The sequence below is a fragment of the Homarus americanus genome, unplaced genomic scaffold, assembly GCF_018991925.1.
Source record: "Homarus americanus isolate GMGI-L3 unplaced genomic scaffold, GMGI_Hamer_2.0 scaffold48090, whole genome shotgun sequence".
Lineage (NCBI taxonomy): Eukaryota > Metazoa > Arthropoda > Malacostraca > Decapoda > Nephropidae > Homarus > Homarus americanus.
The window spans coordinates 188,787-208,719 of NW_024753848.1; the positions used below are offsets into that span (position 1 = coordinate 188,787).

General features: G+C 38.4%; 1 protein-coding gene across 1 annotated transcript in view; it reads right to left on the minus strand.

The window, feature by feature from the left end:
* Positions 1 to 3,342: 3,342 nt before the first annotated feature.
* The window catches only part of LOC121855623 (transmembrane protein 117-like), an 81,781-nt gene continuing 65,190 nt past the window's right edge, over positions 3,343 to 19,933 (minus strand). Inside the window, 4 exon segments of the mRNA XM_042350685.1 lie at positions 3,343 to 4,671; positions 11,339 to 11,472; positions 13,476 to 13,601; positions 16,620 to 16,886. Of these exon segments, the coding sequence (XP_042206619.1) occupies positions 4,498 to 4,671; positions 11,339 to 11,472; positions 13,476 to 13,601; positions 16,620 to 16,886 (701 nt within the window). The 3' untranslated portion in view covers positions 3,343 to 4,497.

Here is a 19,933-nt window from a genome sequence, read left to right on the forward strand (position 1 = left end):
AAATTCTCCGTTCAAGAAAGTCCCACTAAACACAGACCTCTCATTGTGTGTCGGAAAAAACAATAAAACCAAAACAACATCAAGAAAAGAAACATTCGACGCTGTACATCAGGTATTTCCCATGACATCTCTAGCCACAGTTACTAGCTATAACCAGTTACTAGCTAGCCACAGTTACTAGCTTAAATCGGTATCTTTAGCTGAGGAAGGTTATTATTTATTTTTATCAAGTCATAAACGTTTCTGGTTAGTGAATAATACTTTCATCAGACAACAGGAGTCACTGTTTTACCGTTTACATGGTTAAGACACACACACGATATCTGGTACTAGAGAAGAACAGCCCCTGTCCTGTAGTATCGTCAGGAGGAGTCTTTCGTACACTCACTACAGCGTCACGTCACCCTATAAGGATATATACTGGCCAGGCTCACAGTTTACAAGATATAGGTATATATGTATTATAGTAAAATGTTTCTGTTAGTATATATAAGTTTGCACAAGCAGAAACAGGCGACTCACAGAGACTGAGGAACCTTTCACAGGGATGGGGCAACACTTACTAACAGGAGAGGGAAAGGTAACTTTTAAGATGTCTATCTATCTACCCACAGAGGTCAAACAACCTCTTGCGACGACAGACAACCTTCGTAAGGATGAGGATTATCTCACACAGGGAAGGAGAACCACTTAAATGAGGAGGTCTCCACAGAGAGAAGAGGAATCCTGTGTTAAGGATGGGGGAACTTCTCATAAGATTAGGAAACCTTTCACAGGTATAGGGTACCTCTCAAGAGGGACAAGGGGTCTCTCACATAGACGGAGATCCATCTCACAAACACTGCGTAAGAAAAACGTGAAAAATCTTGTAAAATCTTTTATGAAAATAGTTCTTAACTACTGTATCCGAGGACAATGTCTCGACAACACCGTCCTCGAGACAGAGCTGTGACTAGCGAGTGTAAAACTATCTAGCAGGAGATGGGCGCCGGCATCGTAATTTTTCAGCATCAGTTTAATAGACAGATCTTTCTACCTTTGATATATCTTTAAGTCTCCTCGTATATAAAACAAACAGCATTACATTTAACATCTGGGGCAACAGTGCCAGTTCACTTAAGGTCGATATTATGAATGACATAACGTGTGGTTTATATCTATGATGCCCCGACGACTATGGCCAGCAGGGGGATTAGGGAGAGGGAGGAGAGGGAGGGAGAGTGAGAGGGGACTGTTAGCGGAGTTCTGTACTTATGTCTATAGCCCATCTATAGGCAACTAGCAGCTCTCTAGCAAGTTTATTTTAGTTTACCCTATATTAGGCACCTCGGTACTGACGTCAGTTTCAATAGGTATTATCTCGTTCTCTCCTCCACTCCCTTCTTTATCATTCTATCTCCCATTTATCGAATTCGTAATCATTTTCTCATACGATTATCACTTTTTTTAGCTTATTTTCTTCATTTGTTTCTTTTGGTAGTTTCTCACTATTTCTGCGTTTATTATTTTCTCCTGTTATTCCTACTTTATCTTGTGTTTCTTATGTATTTTCTTTACTTATCGCCATTTCTTTTGATTCTTTATTCATAATATTTATTTAAGTTTGTTTTCCTTTTTTTTCTTCTTAATTATTATCGTCTTCTCTTCTCCCATTCACTTGTTTTGCGAGTCATCTTGCTTCATTGTCTTCACCTTGTTTCATCGTCTTCACCTTGCTTCATCTTCACCACCTTGCTTCATCGTCTTCACCTTGCTTCATCATTACCACCTCCTTGAATCACCAACTTCACCATGTTTCACCGTCTTCATCTTATGCCATCATCATCATCATCACTATCACCTTCCATCACTATACTACATCATCACCATATTGCATCATCATCATCATTACAATCATCAACAGAAAATTTGCACCAGGCTTGACTCACACACTCCTAGCATCCAAAACTTGACCGCAGCAGAACACAGCAACATTAACATACACTGGTTAACGCCTCGAGTGCGACCGTTGAGATTGATCGACCGTTCACAACAGCGAGGACTGAAGGAGAGGTGAATGTTAGGTCAGGACTGTAGTGAACGAGAGCTGTTGTTTAGTTGATAAGACACATCCAAAGAAGGTTACGTGTGTATTCTGAGGGATTTCTGATATGGTGGATGGAGCAAAGGAAATGACTTGTGATTGGTGGATAGGGGCGTAAGAAATGATTTGTGATTGGATAGGGCAGTAGAAAATGATTTGTGATTGGTGGAAGAAGCCTTAATATACAACAGTGACGTCCCGGCTCGACTGTGTGTGTGTGTGTGTGAGTTCATCTCAAGAGACTCCTCAACAGGTAGCCAGAGCATCTACTAACCCAACAGCTCAATAGAAACACCAAGAAATATACCGAGGAATTTGTCAAGTGCAGGAGACATAATTTCATTGGGAGTTTGACGAGCAAGAGTGTGTTGGGGTCAGGATTCGATATTATTATTCTTTATATTTTCGTGTTTATTCCTTTCATAATCAGACCATGAACTCATATGACCTAACACGATTTAAGTCACCTACACACACACATACAAAACGTCTCTTTAAGTCTTCCTCTATAAAAAAAAATATCCATACTTATTAGGCAATTACGAATGCTATGAATGTGGTACAGTATTGTGATTTTTATTATATTTTTTGAATGACGTAACGTGAGTAAATAATGTTAAATTCAGGTCTGGATTATGCGGTTGTGTATCAGAACATTCATAAACGTAAAGGCACAGTCAAGAGTTATTATTATTATTATTATTATTTTTCTTTTGCAGTTATTATTATTTTCTTTTGCATGTGTCCTTATAATATTGAGAAGTAATTTACAGGGACTAACGCAGCGAATTATTTACACCGTCTATGTTACAAGTCGAAGATATTTACCGTGTGATATTGTGGTGCCTATGAATCCAGTAGAGAGAGATAGAGAGAGAGGTTTGGTGGGTCTTGTACACATTAACTATATTATTATTCCCTTACATATCAATCTTTTCCTCTTTTTATTTTCCTTGCTCACTGTTTTCACACACTTTTATCTACATTATTTTACTTCCCTCTTCACAAACTTTTTTCTTCTTCTTCTTCATCTTCTTTTTCTTCAGATCTTGTTAACGAAAATGCAATACAACACAAATCAATAACAAGGGTATCATTAACTTCCTAACACAGTATTATATAAAGGGCATTACATATTTTTAAATAAATATATATATACTGTATATATATATATATATATATATATATATATATATATATATATATATATATATATATATATATATATATATATATATATATATATATATATATATATATATATATATATATATATATGGTATTTTTTTACACAAACTTGTATATAGTATTATGTTGAAGGGAGCAGCAACGGCTTCCACACTACATTACAAAAACACGAAATACCGAAAAAATATGTTTAAGTCACTATTAACATACCTTCTTAAATAAGTAAGAGAGATTTTTTTTAGTAACACCTAAAAAAATACTACAGTACTACATTTTCTTTCATAAAAAAACAGGAAGTCTTATGTCATAAAAATACCTAAAAAAAGTTGTTTTCCTTCGTGGCGACACACACACACACACACACACACACCAACCGTCCTTCACATATAAATCGTGCATTTCCACCAGCACTATTATCATTGTTTTATCCTCACTACTACTGTACCTCCTCGACAACATATTATATTTTGTGTATCACATGAAAAGTATAAAGAAAATATATGTATATATATACTTTTGTTTTATAAACACAATTTGCAGCGCTTCGCCTTGTCCCAAACTACGGCGATGTGGTGTCTCGTCTCTTGAAAACGGAAGACAGTGAGAAATGTGAGAAAAGTGGGAAAATATAATGAAATGTTTGGAAATGAGAGGAAAATATAATGAAATGTGAGAAAAGTGAGAAAATATAATGAAATGTTTAGAAATGAGAGGAAAATATAATTATATGTTTAGAAATGAGGAAAATATAATGAAATGTTGAGAGATAAGAGGAAAATATAATGAAATGTAAAGAAATACAAATAAAAAATAATGAAACAGAGATATGATAAACAAAAAATAAATAAATGTTAAGAAATATGATAATAGAGGAAAACATATAATGACATAAAAAAATATAAAAAAATTAAATAAAAATCAGTGAAGGAATTACATACGTGGAAGTGAAAGAAGTTGGTGGAAGTGTAAACATTGTTGAATCTACAGTACGTGTCTTTACTAAACCAGATGTGGTCGAATTGCAGTCACCTGTCACAAAATCTACAGACGGTGCAGGAGTTGTGTTATATTTTGTGTTCCTGTGAGTTGATAGTCTGATGATTCTAGTCGTAACATACAGAGAGAGAGAGAGAGAGAGAAAAACACAACCTGGATGTATCAGAATACATATATATGGGTCGAGTAAATTAATGAAGAGAACGAGACAGACACCCAGACGGCCGGGGTTATAAGTTGGTGGTTTTGGCTATCTTCAGCGCCCTCTTGATACGAAGGGTACGTTTATCATTACATTGACTCCCGGTGGACAAGTCGCGGTAATAGTGTTCAGAGGCTGACCACCTTTCGCGCCGCCATGACGATCGACGCATTTTCTTCAGTCTCCCCCCATATGTTCCGTCCTGAAAGAAAGTGGGAAATTAACACACTAAAATAAAATAAAAAAAGTCCACAAACTTCTATTCCTCATAAACTTAAAAAAAAAAAAACTTTCTCATGAAGTTAATATTATTTTGCCACCAATTACACATATATTAAGAGGACGTTAAGTTCTACAGTATATAGATGAGAGTAAGGAGTTATAATTACTGAAAATGATAGTTCCTTCCGGGTTTGTAAGATCAACTGTGGCATATGGAGGTGTTGGATGGTTGAGATAGGTGATGTTAATGGCTACTATATGAGAGAGAAAAAAGAAAAAGAAAAAAGAAAGAAGTTTATCACCCATATATCATCTTAAATGTTGTACAAGATCAAGATTATTAAATAAATCAAAATATGACATAGGTTGTACAAAAGTGAAAAGCAAAGAAAAAAGAAAATATTGGCTAAAATATGTAAAAAAAAAAAACTAATGGAAGAAGTCCATACTGAATCCTACTAACTGTCGGTGACGTAACAACCGCTAAAATGACTGTCAGTGACGCAACAACTCGCTAAAATGACTGTTGGTGACGTAAAAAATCGCTAAAATATGTTAAAATGGCTGTCGGTGAACTAACAACTTCTCAAATGACTGTCAGTGGAATATTGCAGTACATTACACAAACATTATCATAAGCTGTAACAGAAACAAGTTACTAAAATTATCATATTACTAAAACACTATGTTACTCTAGTTAATGTACACCTCTTCAAGTAGCCATTTGTTATATATCAATAGCGAATATATTATTGTTTAACAGATACACCTGTAAACCTTTTCACCTGAAGAATAATCACCCTACTGCTACCTGATGGGTTGGGTTAAGTTAGCATGAGGGTGATCAATCTTAAGGTGAAATAAGCTGAGGAAGAGAGGCTGAACTTCAAGTTATCTCACTTAACAAAATGAGACCAACTTTAATGCAAGAAAATATGTGATTTTATCAAGATATATATATATATATATATATATATATATATATATATATATATATATATATATATATATATATATATATATATATATATATATATATATATATATATATATATATATATATATATATATATATATATATATATATATATATATATATATATATATATATATATATATATATATATATATATATATATATATATATATATATATATATATATATATATATATATATATATATATATATTTATATATATTATATATATATATATAATATATATATATATATATATATATATATATATATATATATATATATATATATATATATATATATATATATATATATATATAACAACACTATATTTTGAGTAACATAATAAGAATCACATTGCAGTCAGCATTTGGTCACTGTTGGTGTTATTTGGAGAAGTAGACGATTTTTTTAAGAAATAAATTCTGTCACACCACAGCGATGGCTCCCAGACTCTTAAAAAATCGTAAGTTAAACCCACTTCCTTTCCCTTATTGGTGTCGTCCTTGAGTGGTGGTAAAAATGGCTACAATATTACTCTGAGACTCTACCTTACGATATAAAGAAACTGTTTTATCCTTAGTTATGGAGAAAAAATAATAATAACTTAAGCAACTGTTTTAAGAATCTGGGATTGTACTACAGACCAGAGCTAGTGGAGGAGGAGGAAGGGGGTGGTGACCAAACCCCTCCCTCTGCACTGCAAGAATTCCTAAATGTGACTTTTTTCCTTCTTCACATTCTTAAATCAGTAACTGAGAGACTTTACATATTTAACACTGAACTAAGTCTTAAATGAAGGAGACGGAGAAGTATATACAGTAATCCCTGTCCCTTCATTTTTACTAGTTGACTTTAGTTAATCAAAGATGATCCCTTAAACAGATCCTGAAGCCACTAGGAGCAACAAATCGCTATATACAATGACAGAATTAACACCCTAATCGACCTACTACCCTCAGGATCTTCAGTTAATTCTTTACTGTTGGGTTAAACACAAAAAAATCCTCTCGTGTTTATTCATCGTTCTTGGTGTGACCCTCAGTTTCAATCACCCTGGAATAACATAGAAACAATGGTAATATCTCAAAGGTGTTATATAATTGGGAGTAATAAGACCATATAGTGTGTCTGGCTTCATCCTCTACAACATTATGCATACCTGTGATGTTAACTAGGAGGCGTAGAAATCCTATTTGGTTATTGACTATGACACAATTACATGATCTGAATTCAAAGACTGGTCATAAAACACACACACACACACACACACACACACACACACACACACACACACACACTTACTTCGAAGGCCAAAACTGTATTGATAGGAGGTCTTCCCTTGCCTCCAAACATAACTTAAAGACAATGTAGCTCATTGAACCTCCTACAGTGTAAGAAGAGCCTACACAGTGTCCATTATCCTTATACCCAATGAGATTTAAAGTGTGATAAAAAGATTAAAATGATACAAAGAATCAAATTAATAATGTCCTTTAGCACATCACGTCGAGTTAATTACCAGATATATTTTACGTACTAATAAATCTCCTAGTGGCTTCTTGGGATTTCTTGGGATTTATCTTATTAACACGAGTTAACTTAATCAACAAGCTAGTTCAGTTGTTTATCAGTAGTCATGGTGTAGTTATCTATATCAGTTCAGGGTTATAATAAATGCTATACCATGAGGGGAGTGGGAGAAAATGGAGAGGGGGAGAGGAGGGGACATATTCATAATATTAAAGTCACATGATGTAGGATCCTGCAGTGGGTGGGGTAAGGTGACCTCCCAACAGAACTCCAAGTGATGGTCTAGAGGTCACCAACAGCCTGTGGTGAAGAATTGGTGATAATTAATCATTGATTAAGTTTGTAATCAAAAGGTCAGTCACCATCAGCAAATAGTGATCAGGAATTACTAATGATGATCAATCTTGTGGCTGAGTCACTAACAGTCGCTGATCAAGAATCACTGATAGCGGCGATCGCGGTGATGGTGGCAGCGATGGGATTTAGGCACCATCAGCGACCAGGGCGAGACAAGGTGCTGGGGTGCTATCCGTCATCTTCACACATGCTCAGCGAAAGTGACGACACAAACACAAAACAAAATTTTAACCTTAATAAAAAACTAAAGAAAAGATACAAAATATCTTTCATGTCATCTACAAAATTCACAAAAATAAAACTCTAAACAGCAGAAGAAAAAACAATCCCAAAAAACAAAGGATTTTTTTTTAAACATACAACCCAAGGAATCTGGTGACATGCATCAGGGAATTTCCAACACTAATCTACCCCTAACATTCTGCAATTCTGATCATGCAAAAGTGCCAGCAACTCAAGCTACTGACGGACATGCACAGACTTGCAGCTGGGATAAAGGTAACTGACTAACTCATAGCGTCCTTCCACTAAGACACTCCTACCGCGGGTTCCCCAACACACGGCAGAGGACAAGCACAGGAAAGGCAATTCGACGGCATCTGGGTTAAGACCATCATACTTTAGAATAAAAAACAATGAGTAATTAACTTCTTTATAACAACAATAAGATGATATGTTAGTTAGGGCAAGTTTTGCTTTACGTCTAGATGGGGTAGCTCACACCCACGCCAACGATTGCCTCTCCTCTCATCCACCTGAGGGGACCCGGTGTGTGGCTCACTAGCTAAGAGGAACCAAGACTCTAGGGTGGGAGCTAGAAGAGGTAGTAGTAGGCATGATATAAAAAGCTTCTGACAATGAAGGTTGAGGGGGAGATGGAGTAGGTGAGGGACGAAAGGCATCTCTCTAGGGAGGGTTTTGATACTAAGAGGGAAGGAGGGCTGGTTTTTTTTTTTTGACTAAGAGGCTCAGGCTAATAGACTCAAGACCACTATAAAGAGTATATAGTAGCAGACCTGACGGACACACACACGTTGCCCAAACTCAGGGGCTTCGAGTGTTGTGTGGTGGTGTGCGAGCCTTGGTGATGCAACTGGTGGGCGTGGGAGGAAGAGACGAATATACGGTGAGAGATGGTGTAAGGGCGTGGGTGGTGAGGGGGAACAAGGAGGGAAGGGGGAGGCACAGAGGGGGATTTATACCATCTCCCTCACTACACACACACACACACACACACATCCTGACCAATGTTAAGCTTATTCTGATACATCTGACAGTAAACACAAGTACAAATGAACAAAATTAATGCACTTGTCAAGTAAATTTCTTTTTCCTCCCATTATAGAGAGATATAAACCCTGTATTTACAACTTTTTATTGTCATATGAAATTTATATAAGAAGCTCTGGAACATTTGATTCAGTATTAATCATCTACAGATCTACAGGGTTCGTCCTACAGTGAACAATTTACTTTAAGACAACACAACACAAGAAGTTCAAGGGATCATAGATATATAATTATACTCATTGTATAATTTGACAGGTGAAGTGAAAATCCATCTCCAGGTGAGTTATAATGATCAGGTTCTATAGGATTATATAAGTATTATTAATTAGCCCTCCCCAGAACACTACAATAATTAAATATAAAGCATTCAGAATTACTGTTTTATAGGTAGCATCTCTACACACCCGACTGACTGACTATGTAAACAAAGAGATGATGCACTTTCACTTTCCCAGCCAATTGAAGAAGATAAATAATGACCTCTATTGTCTTTAGATTCAGAATGAGCCCATTTTTCATATATAAAATTGCACTAATAAAATAAAATAATATAAATTGCCCGGATCCAGTACCATTAACGTCACTAATAACTTTGTTCTCTGCCAATTTTGTTCTTTTATTGAATTTAAGTTATTAATTTTAAACTGATTACTATTTAATTACAGAAGAAGTGTGGGATATCTGCCGAGCACCGAAGTAACACACATACACATAATGACTCCAACAGCGTAATGTCACGTTTACAAGGAACAACACAGACCCAAGTTATAACTCAGATGGCGACAAATACTTTATGGCCACATGTGTTAGCGAGGTCTCAACCAATAGACACTCTCTAGACTTCAACTAGGTAGGATAATTTATTGTTTACTTTCACGAAAAATATTATAATTATTAGTTAAAGGATATGGTTATGCGTTTCAAGTGTGTAATATTGCAAGTGCGTGTGTAACATGACTTGACAACAAACATGGTGACCCCAAAACAGTGACCTCATTCCATGGTACTGAATCCTGGGCAGCAAAACACTCGTGACGTGAAACCTAACAGGAAAGCAAAACAAGTGTGCTGTCGGGGAGAATAATTTGGCGCGTGAGGTATGGTTGCTCATTATACAGGTATGCTCCAAGAGTGCATGCAGATATGTGTTCAGGCTGGAAGATAAACTTGGATTACGACAAGTGAGCAACCCCCCAAAAATAATAATAATTAATAACAAAAATAAAAGCTGTAGAAGTTTTAGTTGAGGTAAAGCACAGGTTGAACTCACTAGGGGGAGTAACTCGAGCAAATAAAATCTCTTTGAAAAATTTACGAATGATAGTTTTTTTTATATCACACTTATAAATACGCAATTACCCTTCGCCATCGTTACCTGGGATTAATTAAGCTGAAAATAGGTGTTTAGTTCATCCATAACAAGATCCCGTTTCTCACACCTGCGACAAACCAATTAACAAAGCAAAAACAAACTATATATAATTAACACAACACTTACATCAACATCCATAACAAACATTGCCTTCAAAAAGCCCCCAAATATCGATGTTTATAAATTCATTCATCTGTGCACGTCAGTCATCTCAAACACGAATAATAATAATACTAATAATACTAATAATACTAATACTAATAATAATAATAATAATAATGTCAATTTCTAACTGATACTCACTACTTCAGATCAACCACAAGGTCAACCCACGTCATGCAGTATTTTGTAAACAGAGATGGATGTCAGTATCACACACACACACACACACACACACACACACACACACACCCATTCCTCAATTATGTAACTGCATATGCTCTTTCAATAAACCGCTAATTATTATTATTATTATTATTACACACACGATCATATCAGAAATAAAACCAATACTTATTAGGTGCAGTTGCTGTGATCACTTAATGGTGCATTATTTATTTAGGAGCAGTGCAACACGTAAATAAAAACATTTAATATATATTCTTGCGCTACGGTGCTTCATTTATTTGGTCTTCAAAACAATGACTGTGATGCCGTCTAGCCAATCAAGGTGAAGGTTGTATTGACACGTCACAGACACGCAATGTTGCCACTTCTCACCCACACAATGCTGCCACTTCTCACCCACACAATGCTGCCACTTCTCACCCACACAATGTTGCCACTTCTCACCCACACACCTTACACTTCTCATCCACACAATGTTGCCACTTCACCACACAATGTTGCCACTTCACCCATACAATGTTGCCACTTCTCATCCACACAATGTTGCCACTTCTCACCCACACAATGTTGCCACTTCTCATCCACACAATGTTGTCACGTCACACCCACGCAATGTTGTCACGTCACACCCACACAATGTTGCCACTTCTCACCCACACAATTTTGCCACTTCTCACCCACACAATGTTGCCACTTCTCACCCACACAACGTTGCCACTTCTCACCCAGACAACCACACCAACTCTTCCCGCGTTCTGGCACACCTCTAACCTGGGTAGGCGGGAAGCGTCCGTAGAGGGAGACGAGCGTGAAGAGCATGACGAAGCCAAGGATGTTAGGGATGAATGCTGTACACTTGACCCACAGACTGTACCCCATGTAGCGTGAGTACATGAACATATCCTCTGTAATGTAATGTGGTGAGTTAGTACTGTACTCAGTGTTTGAGTGAGTACGTATTATTAAGGCAGTTGATGTTATGATTTACCTGACCTAACCTAATCTAACCTAACCTAACCTAACCTAACCTAACCTAACCTAACTAAACCTAACCTAACCTAACCTAACCTAACCTAACCTAACCTAACTAAACCTAACCTAACTAAACCTAACCTAACCTAACCTAACCTCACCTAAACTGGAATCCATCAAAGCATTTCTTTTCCCAGGTCAGTCTCCTCCCCTCCCCTCCCTTGCAAGAAATAAATGGCAGCCACATTTATCCCGAGAGAGAAAAAAAGAAAGAAAGAAAGAAAGTGGCTTTTGAAAGAGAGAGGAAGAGAGAGAGAGAGAGAGAGAGTGTATGTGTGTGCGTTTGGTTACGAGAACAGCTGATGCAAATGGCGTCGAATGAACCCAGAGACCTCAAGTGCATCTATAGGGTCGGTCTCTCTCTCTCTCTCTCTCTCTCTCTGCCTTTTCAACCTTTCACCACTTGTCTTCTTTCTTCCCTTCTCTCTCCTTTTCCCCATTTATTTCTTCTTTTCCCTTAAACTCTCATCTCGACGACCAATCCCAACACACTATGAAAATCAAGGACCAATCACCACGCGCCATGAGAGCCAATGACCAATCAGCACACATCCTGGGGACGATGGATCAATCAGTTCGACTACGTCATGATGGAAATGGACCAATCAGGGTACGTGTTACCCCCATAAGCGTGGATGCTGCCAAATCACATCTGGCGGGTGTCAAGGGAGGGGGATGAGGAGGGGATGAGGGAGGGGATGAGGGAGGGGAGATGATGGAGGGGGGATGAGGAGGGGGAGATGATGGGTGAAGTGGAAGACGGAAGTTATGAAAAATGGTAATGGGAGAAGTAAAAGGAGATCAAGAGAGGAAGGAGGGGAGGAGGGAGGAGGAGGAGGAGGAGGAGGAGAAGAAGGTACAGGAGGAGGGGAGGACGGAGGTAAAGAGGAGGAAGAGGAAGAGAGGGGTAGGGAGAGGAGGAAGAGAAGAAAGAGCAGAAAGAGGAAGTAGGGAGGAGAGGCAAGAGGAGGATGAGGGAGGGAGGAGGAGGAGGAGGAGGAGGAGGAGAAAGGTAAAGTAGGAGGAGGACTGAGGGAGGTTAAGGAGGAGGAGGAGGAAGAGGAGCACCCTGACGAAGAAACAATGGTTGGAAGAGACAGAGAGACTTTACGGAGATGCATTGAAGCCCAGGAAGAACGAATGGTCTCCTGGGAAGGTAGGAGGGCCGAGATGTATGGTGGGGGAGGGGAGGGGGAGGGGGGGAGAGAGAGGAAGGGAGGGGGGGAGGAGGAGGAGAAGGGAAGGAAGATATAAGGGAAATACTCAGGAAGATAAATGAGAGCAAAGAGTGCAAGGGAGAAGGAAGATTAAGGAGTTTCACACACACACACACACACACACACACACACACACACACACACACACACACACACACACACACACACGAGACAGATCGACCTTGAAGATGCGCTTGTAGGAGCCAAAATTCTCCCCTGTAATTAAAACGTTTACCTTATCCTAAATTAACCTGCCTGTTCTACCTTACGTTAGCTTAATTCTAACATAGCCAGTACCAATGACTGTGTTCCGTATAATAATAATAATAATAATAATAATAATAATAATAATAATAATAATAATAATAATAATAATATTAATAACAGCCTTATATAATAAAACAATAATGACGAAAACTCTATAAAGAAAGACAAATATTCAATGAAGGAAGAAAGAAGACTAAGAATAAATATGCAGAAAGAAGGAAAAATCATAAAATAATACAACTGAAGAAAAAATAAATACAAAATTAAGAAACAATAAAGAAAACACAGATAAACGAAAAGACTTAACTCTACCCCTTACTCGCCCGTCTCCCCAACCCCCCCCAGACCAATTTAAACAAGTCACCCTTAAAACACTCCGAAGCAGCTCTTACGTTCTCTATAAGGCCTTCCTGTTTCATTGTCCATACGAGATCGGGCTTCCCACGACCACTCCGTCTCGTTATTCTCGTTTACGAAAATCGGATCTTCCACGGAGTACACATTCCTGCTGTTGGGATCTGTGGAAACATGTGAAAATGAGGAACTTGTCGATTAGGCGGAATATGAAAGGCAATCAAAGAAAATGGTCCACGTTGAGGGGATACTATGCTATCCCTTTTAAGGCAGAGAGGTGAAGATATACAGGAGATAAATAGAGATAGATAGATAGATAGATAGATAGATAGATAGATAGATAGATAGATAGATAGATAGATAAATAAGTATTTCTTCCGTTGACATAAAGGAATACAACCCAATAACACCATTTAAAACTGTTTTCAAATCTCATATTGTAATTCTCAATAAATTCAATGTTTACTCATTACACAAGAGTAATAGAGAAAATGTATAACTTTATGATATATTAACAAAACGAGGAAAGTGATGATGGCAGCAGTGGGCGCGGGAATATTTATGAGCGTTAAAATTATTACTGAGAATATTTAATTTTAAAATCCCTACCAACCTGTAGTCGTAATTTCACTGAAGTAATAATAATAAATAATATTAATACAATAATAATAATGGCGATAATAATAATAATAATAATAATAATAATAATAAAAAATACACATTACACCAATATATTGACCAGTAATGAATACTTATAGCAGCCTTGTAGCTACGACTAAAAAATACAACATGTCGTAGAAGAACTAGCGTAACTCTCACGGTATACGTTCTATCGCTGGGAAATATTTCACCTCAAAATTTACACACACACTCATTTGGCGCCGTAACATGTGAAGTAAATTTAGCGAACAAAACTCTGGAGGCGACACCGTGCGGGCCTGGGTGTTGTTTATGACTGCCGCCAGGGGACCTAACGCTGCTAGTGTATCATAATTACTATTACGAATACTACGGCTATTATTATTTCTTCAACTGCTATTACTATTACTTCTACTGCTACTAAGGCTGGTACTTTTATTATTACTGACCGTAGAGGACAACACTTGACTATGTACTGACCGTAGGGGGACGACACTCACCTATGTACTGACCATAGGGGTACGACACTCCCCTATGTACTGACCGTAGGGGACGACGACTACCTATGTACTGGACCGTAAGGGGGACGACACTTACCTTATGTACTGACCGTAGGGGGACGACACTTACCTATGTACTGACCGTAGGGGACGACACTCACCTATGTACTGACTGTAGGGGGACGACACTCACCTATGTACTGACCGTAGGGGACGACACTTACCTATGTACTGACCGTAGGGGACGACACTCACCTATGTACTGACCATAGGGGTACGACACCTACCTATGAAGAGGGTATTAGAAATAAACTGTCAAAGCTAAAGGTCCATAAGAGTCCCGGCCCTGACATGGTGCATCCTAGAGTGCTAAGAGAGTTGAGCAACGAGCTTGCCGAGCCCCTGAAGATCCTATTTTGTAAATGCCTGGATGAACGAAAGGTCCCCAGTGAATGGAAAGTGGCTTATGTGAGTCCTATCTTCAAGAAGGGCGATCGTCACTATAGACCGGTGAGCCTGACCAGCATAATATGTAAAGTACTTGAGAGTATTATCAGAGATGCCGCGATGGAACATCTACTACGAAACAACCTTGTAAAGGATTGCCAACACGGTTTTATGCCGGGGCGCTCCTGCTTAACACAATTGCTCAAGGTAATGGATATTTGGACCCATATTCTGGTACGGGGTGGTAATATCGACAATATTTACCTAGCTTTTGCCGAGGCTTTCGACAGTGTACCCCACGAAAGGCTGAAAATCAAACTGAAAGGGTAAGGAATTCGGGGAAATGTCATAGTGTGGATAGAAGACTTTCTACATGACCGCAAGCAGTGTGTGGTGATTAATGGTACGAAATCATCATCCGTACCTGTCACAAGCGGGGTACCACAAGGCAGTGTATTGGGCCCACTGTTGTTTGTTTATTTTATAAATGACATGCCTGACGTTGTACACTCCTCCATACAAATGTTTGCCGATGACGCCAAGTTATTTCGGGAGAACCAAGCGGACTGTGAAGAGCTGCAGAAAGACCTCTGTGGGCACCAAAAATGGTCGAAGAATGGCTGCTGAGATTCAATGTCACGAAGTGTAAGAGGATGCACCTGGGGCATACCAACGGTAAGGAGGCGTATCATATGTCCCAACGGGATGAAGAAACTGCACTATTTGAGACTGAATGTGAGAAGGACCTAGGTGTGTATATTGACAATGAGCTGAAGTTTTCGGGCCATTGCGAGAAGAAGGTAAATCAGGCAAATAAATTATTGGGTCTTATAAGAAGGTCGTTCAGATATCTAGATTCTAGACGGTCCGTCCCTCGTAACGATCTTCAAGAGTGAAGTGCTTCCCCATCTGGAGTACTGTTGTACTGTGCAGATCATTGTCATTCCTAAAAACCCACTTTGGATTTGAATGTTATGTAGCGTAATATGAATTAAAGTGGGTTTTTAGGAATGATAATGATGTGCGCAGTACACTGTCACCCCGTCTGGTCCCCGAGATATGCTAGGGACTGTCAGTTGGCTGAAAATGTTCAAAGGAGGGCCACCAGACTGGTGCCTGCACTTCGGCACCTCAACTACCCTGAGAGATAGGAGCGCCTGAACTTACCTAGCTAATACTACAGACGGGCAAGGGGGGACCTAACTGAGGTATATAAGCATCTCAGGGGGCACTACTCAGTCGAGTGTCCTTACTTGCAGCTGGCGGACGCTCGCCCCACAAGGGGTCACAGCTCAAGATTGAAGAAGCCGCAAGTCCAGAAAACTGTGAGGGCAAACTTTTTCGGAGTGAAAGTTGTGAACTCTTGGAACAATCTACCAGAGAGTGTTGTGATGGCACCGAGTGCGAGCTCTTTCAAGACAAGACTTGACCAACACTGGAACAGGTTCAGGTACATTCAGGAGCCAGTGCATGCCCAGTACTTGCCAATAGTGCGTAACACAGACGTGACCGATCGCCCAAGCGGCTAACGAGCCGATTAGTGGTGAAGAGGATAAAAGTTAAAGTATGCACTGACCGTAAGGTGACGACACTTACCTATGTACTGACCGTAGGGGGCAGGACTATAAAAAATCTGGTTCTTCCACATGTTGAGGTCGAGGATCATGACGAGGAAGATGATGCCGTAGTTGAACCACTTCCCGGTGACGGAGGTCTGGGCGTACTTCCACTGCAGGATGTGGGTGGAGAAGCCAGGTAGGTTCACGTCGATGGTGGAGGTGAAGTGAGGGAAGTCCCAATCCTGCATCACTATCAGTAAGTCCATAACCAGGATGAAGGATGCCAGAAACGCCCGGGAGAGCTCTGTGTTGGTGAGGATAACAGAGGAGGAATGGACGTGTTTAATGACAGTTTGCTAAGTTTACCATGGAAAAGATTACGCTCTCTTTGTATCATCAAGTTGTACGTTTTCTATAATTATATCACCATGGTATACATTTCTATACACCACCCAGGCATACGTTTTCTGTAACAATATCACCATGGCATACATTTCTATACACCACCCAGGCATACGTTTTCTATAACAATATCACCATGGCATACATTTCTATACACCACCCAGGCATACGTTTTCTATAACAATATCACCATGGCATACATTTCTATACACCACCCAGGCATACGTTTTCTATAACAATATCACCATGGCATACATTTCTACACACCACCCAGGCATACGTTTTCTAAATATTGATAAATTCGTACTCAAGCCTTCCAGACAGAATAAATAAACTTAATCCAAACTTCTGACCATAACTTACGATATTTTTTCCCCTCACAAACTTACGACTAAATAGACGCAAAGGAAGTTCACGAAGGAGTTTCTATGTAAATTAATCTCACATAGAAAACTCAATAAAATTATGGCGTTCGAGTTCGATAATTACGGAGTGGCGTTCGAGTTTCTTAAATTTCCTGATGTATATAACTTGTGATTTGAAAAGGATATATATATATAATTATATAAACAAGGCGCGTGTGTGTGTGTGTGTATTGTGTAAGAGATCGGTAATACTACTACTACTACTACTACTACTACTACTACTACTACTAATAATAATAATAATAATAATAATAATAATAATTTCACTGTGGGTCCAGAAATAGAATAGCGTGTAGACAAAGGAACAATTACTACCACCACAACTACCACCATCAACACGACCTACCACTACTTACTAACACCACCACGACTACCACTACTACCATTAACACGGCTACCATTACCACTAGCATTACTACTACCACCACCATCACCACCACGACTACCACTACTACCATTAACACGGCTACCATTACCACTAGCATTACTACTACCACCACCATCACCACCACGACTACTACCATCACCACCATTATCAATACTATCACTACCACCACCACTACCACCTAACCAAACCTACCAGTACCAAAACCTAACCTAACCAAAACCAGAAAGAAATTAGTATAAAATATGACCCCTGAAGTAGGAAGTGTATGCGTGTGTATGTGGGGAGAGGAGAGGAGGAGGCTTGGTGTTAGTTAATGATTGACCTCGGTTCATACGTACACACACACACAATTGAAGCCACGTACACACAGCTTAAGTCATACACACGTTTATAAATCATTAACTCACTCAAATGACCTGGACACACAAAACACATATATACACACATAAACAAACACACACAAACGCCCTTAGACCCGCGAACATACACACACACACACACACAGGGCGTCCAACACCTGCATCGAACGCAGGTGAATAAGACAAATATTGCCTCCACCCACAGCACACAAAGACATGGCAGGTACAAAGACCCTCCCTGTGTGTGTGTGTGTGTGTGTGTGTGGTGTGTGAGTGTGTGTGCGTGTGTGTGTGAGTGTGTGTGTGGTGTGTGTGTGGTGTGTGTGTGTGTGTGAGTGTGTGTATGTGTGTGTGTGTGCGTGTGTGTGTCTGTATTGTTGAGTCGTTTCCTTCTGCTGCACCACACACACACACACAGACACACACACACACACACACACGAAAAGCCAAATAATGGGAAAAAATGAATAAAAATATGAAATAAAGAACAAAAAAGGACTACATATACCTGGTCCAAGTCCTTAATTATATAGCTGTATTTTCATGTAGCACCTTAATCACCGCTGTAGACAGGTAAGTCGTTCTACAGGTAATACAGGAGATTATTATATTTCCTACAGGTAACTAAGACATGTGAGAAATTATTTGAGAATTTCTATAATATTAAATGTATGTTATTATTTGTATATAGATCCTTATTATTATTTTCATCATTATCACCGCTACTAACATCATTATCATCATTATTATCACCGCTACTAACATTATTATCATCATTATTATCACCGCTACTAACATCATTATCATCATTATTATCACCGCTACTAACATCATTATCATCATTATTATTATCACCGCTACTAACATCATTATCATCATTATTATTATCACCACTACTAACATCATTATCATCATTATCACCGCTACTAACATCATTATCATCATTATTATCACCGCTACTAACATCATTATCATCATTATCATCACCGCTACTAACATCATTATCATCATCATTATCACCGCTACTAACATCATTATCATCATTATTATCACCGCTACTAACATCATTATCATCATTATTATCACCGCTACTAACATCATTATCATCATCATTATCACCGCTACTAATATCATCATCATCATTATCACAGAGGTCAGGTATTATCCTCTAGGTCACTGACACCACTACAACCACCACCACCACCACTAACACCACCGTGAGGCGAGATATATACGTAATGGATTCATAAACGGATTGAGAGTTCGTTATTGTGATCGTTAATTGTTTATGTGTCAGTTATTTATAATTTTTATGGGGTTTTATTGCGATCGTCGTTTGTTTTTGTGTCTTAATTATGCTGTTATGGATTATATTGCGATCGTCATTTGTCTTTCTGTGTCATTTATACTATTATAGAGTTTATTGCGATAGTCATTTGTTTATGTGCCTTATTTATACTGTTATGGAGTTTATGCGATCGTCATTTGTTTATGTCTGTCATTTATACTTTTTATGGAGTTTATTGCGATCGTCATATGTTTTTATCTGTTATTTATACTTTTTTATGGAGTTTATTGCGATCTTCACTTGTTTTTTGTCTGTCATTTATACTTTTTATGAAGTTTATTGCGATCGTCATTTGTTTTTGTGTCTTATTTACAACTCTGAAGTGTGGTACAGGCAGAGGGAATCACAGCGCCTGTCATGATTTTTCTGAATGGAGCTGTGATTATATTATATGAACATGAAACAAAGTTAAAATGTCAGACTAACATA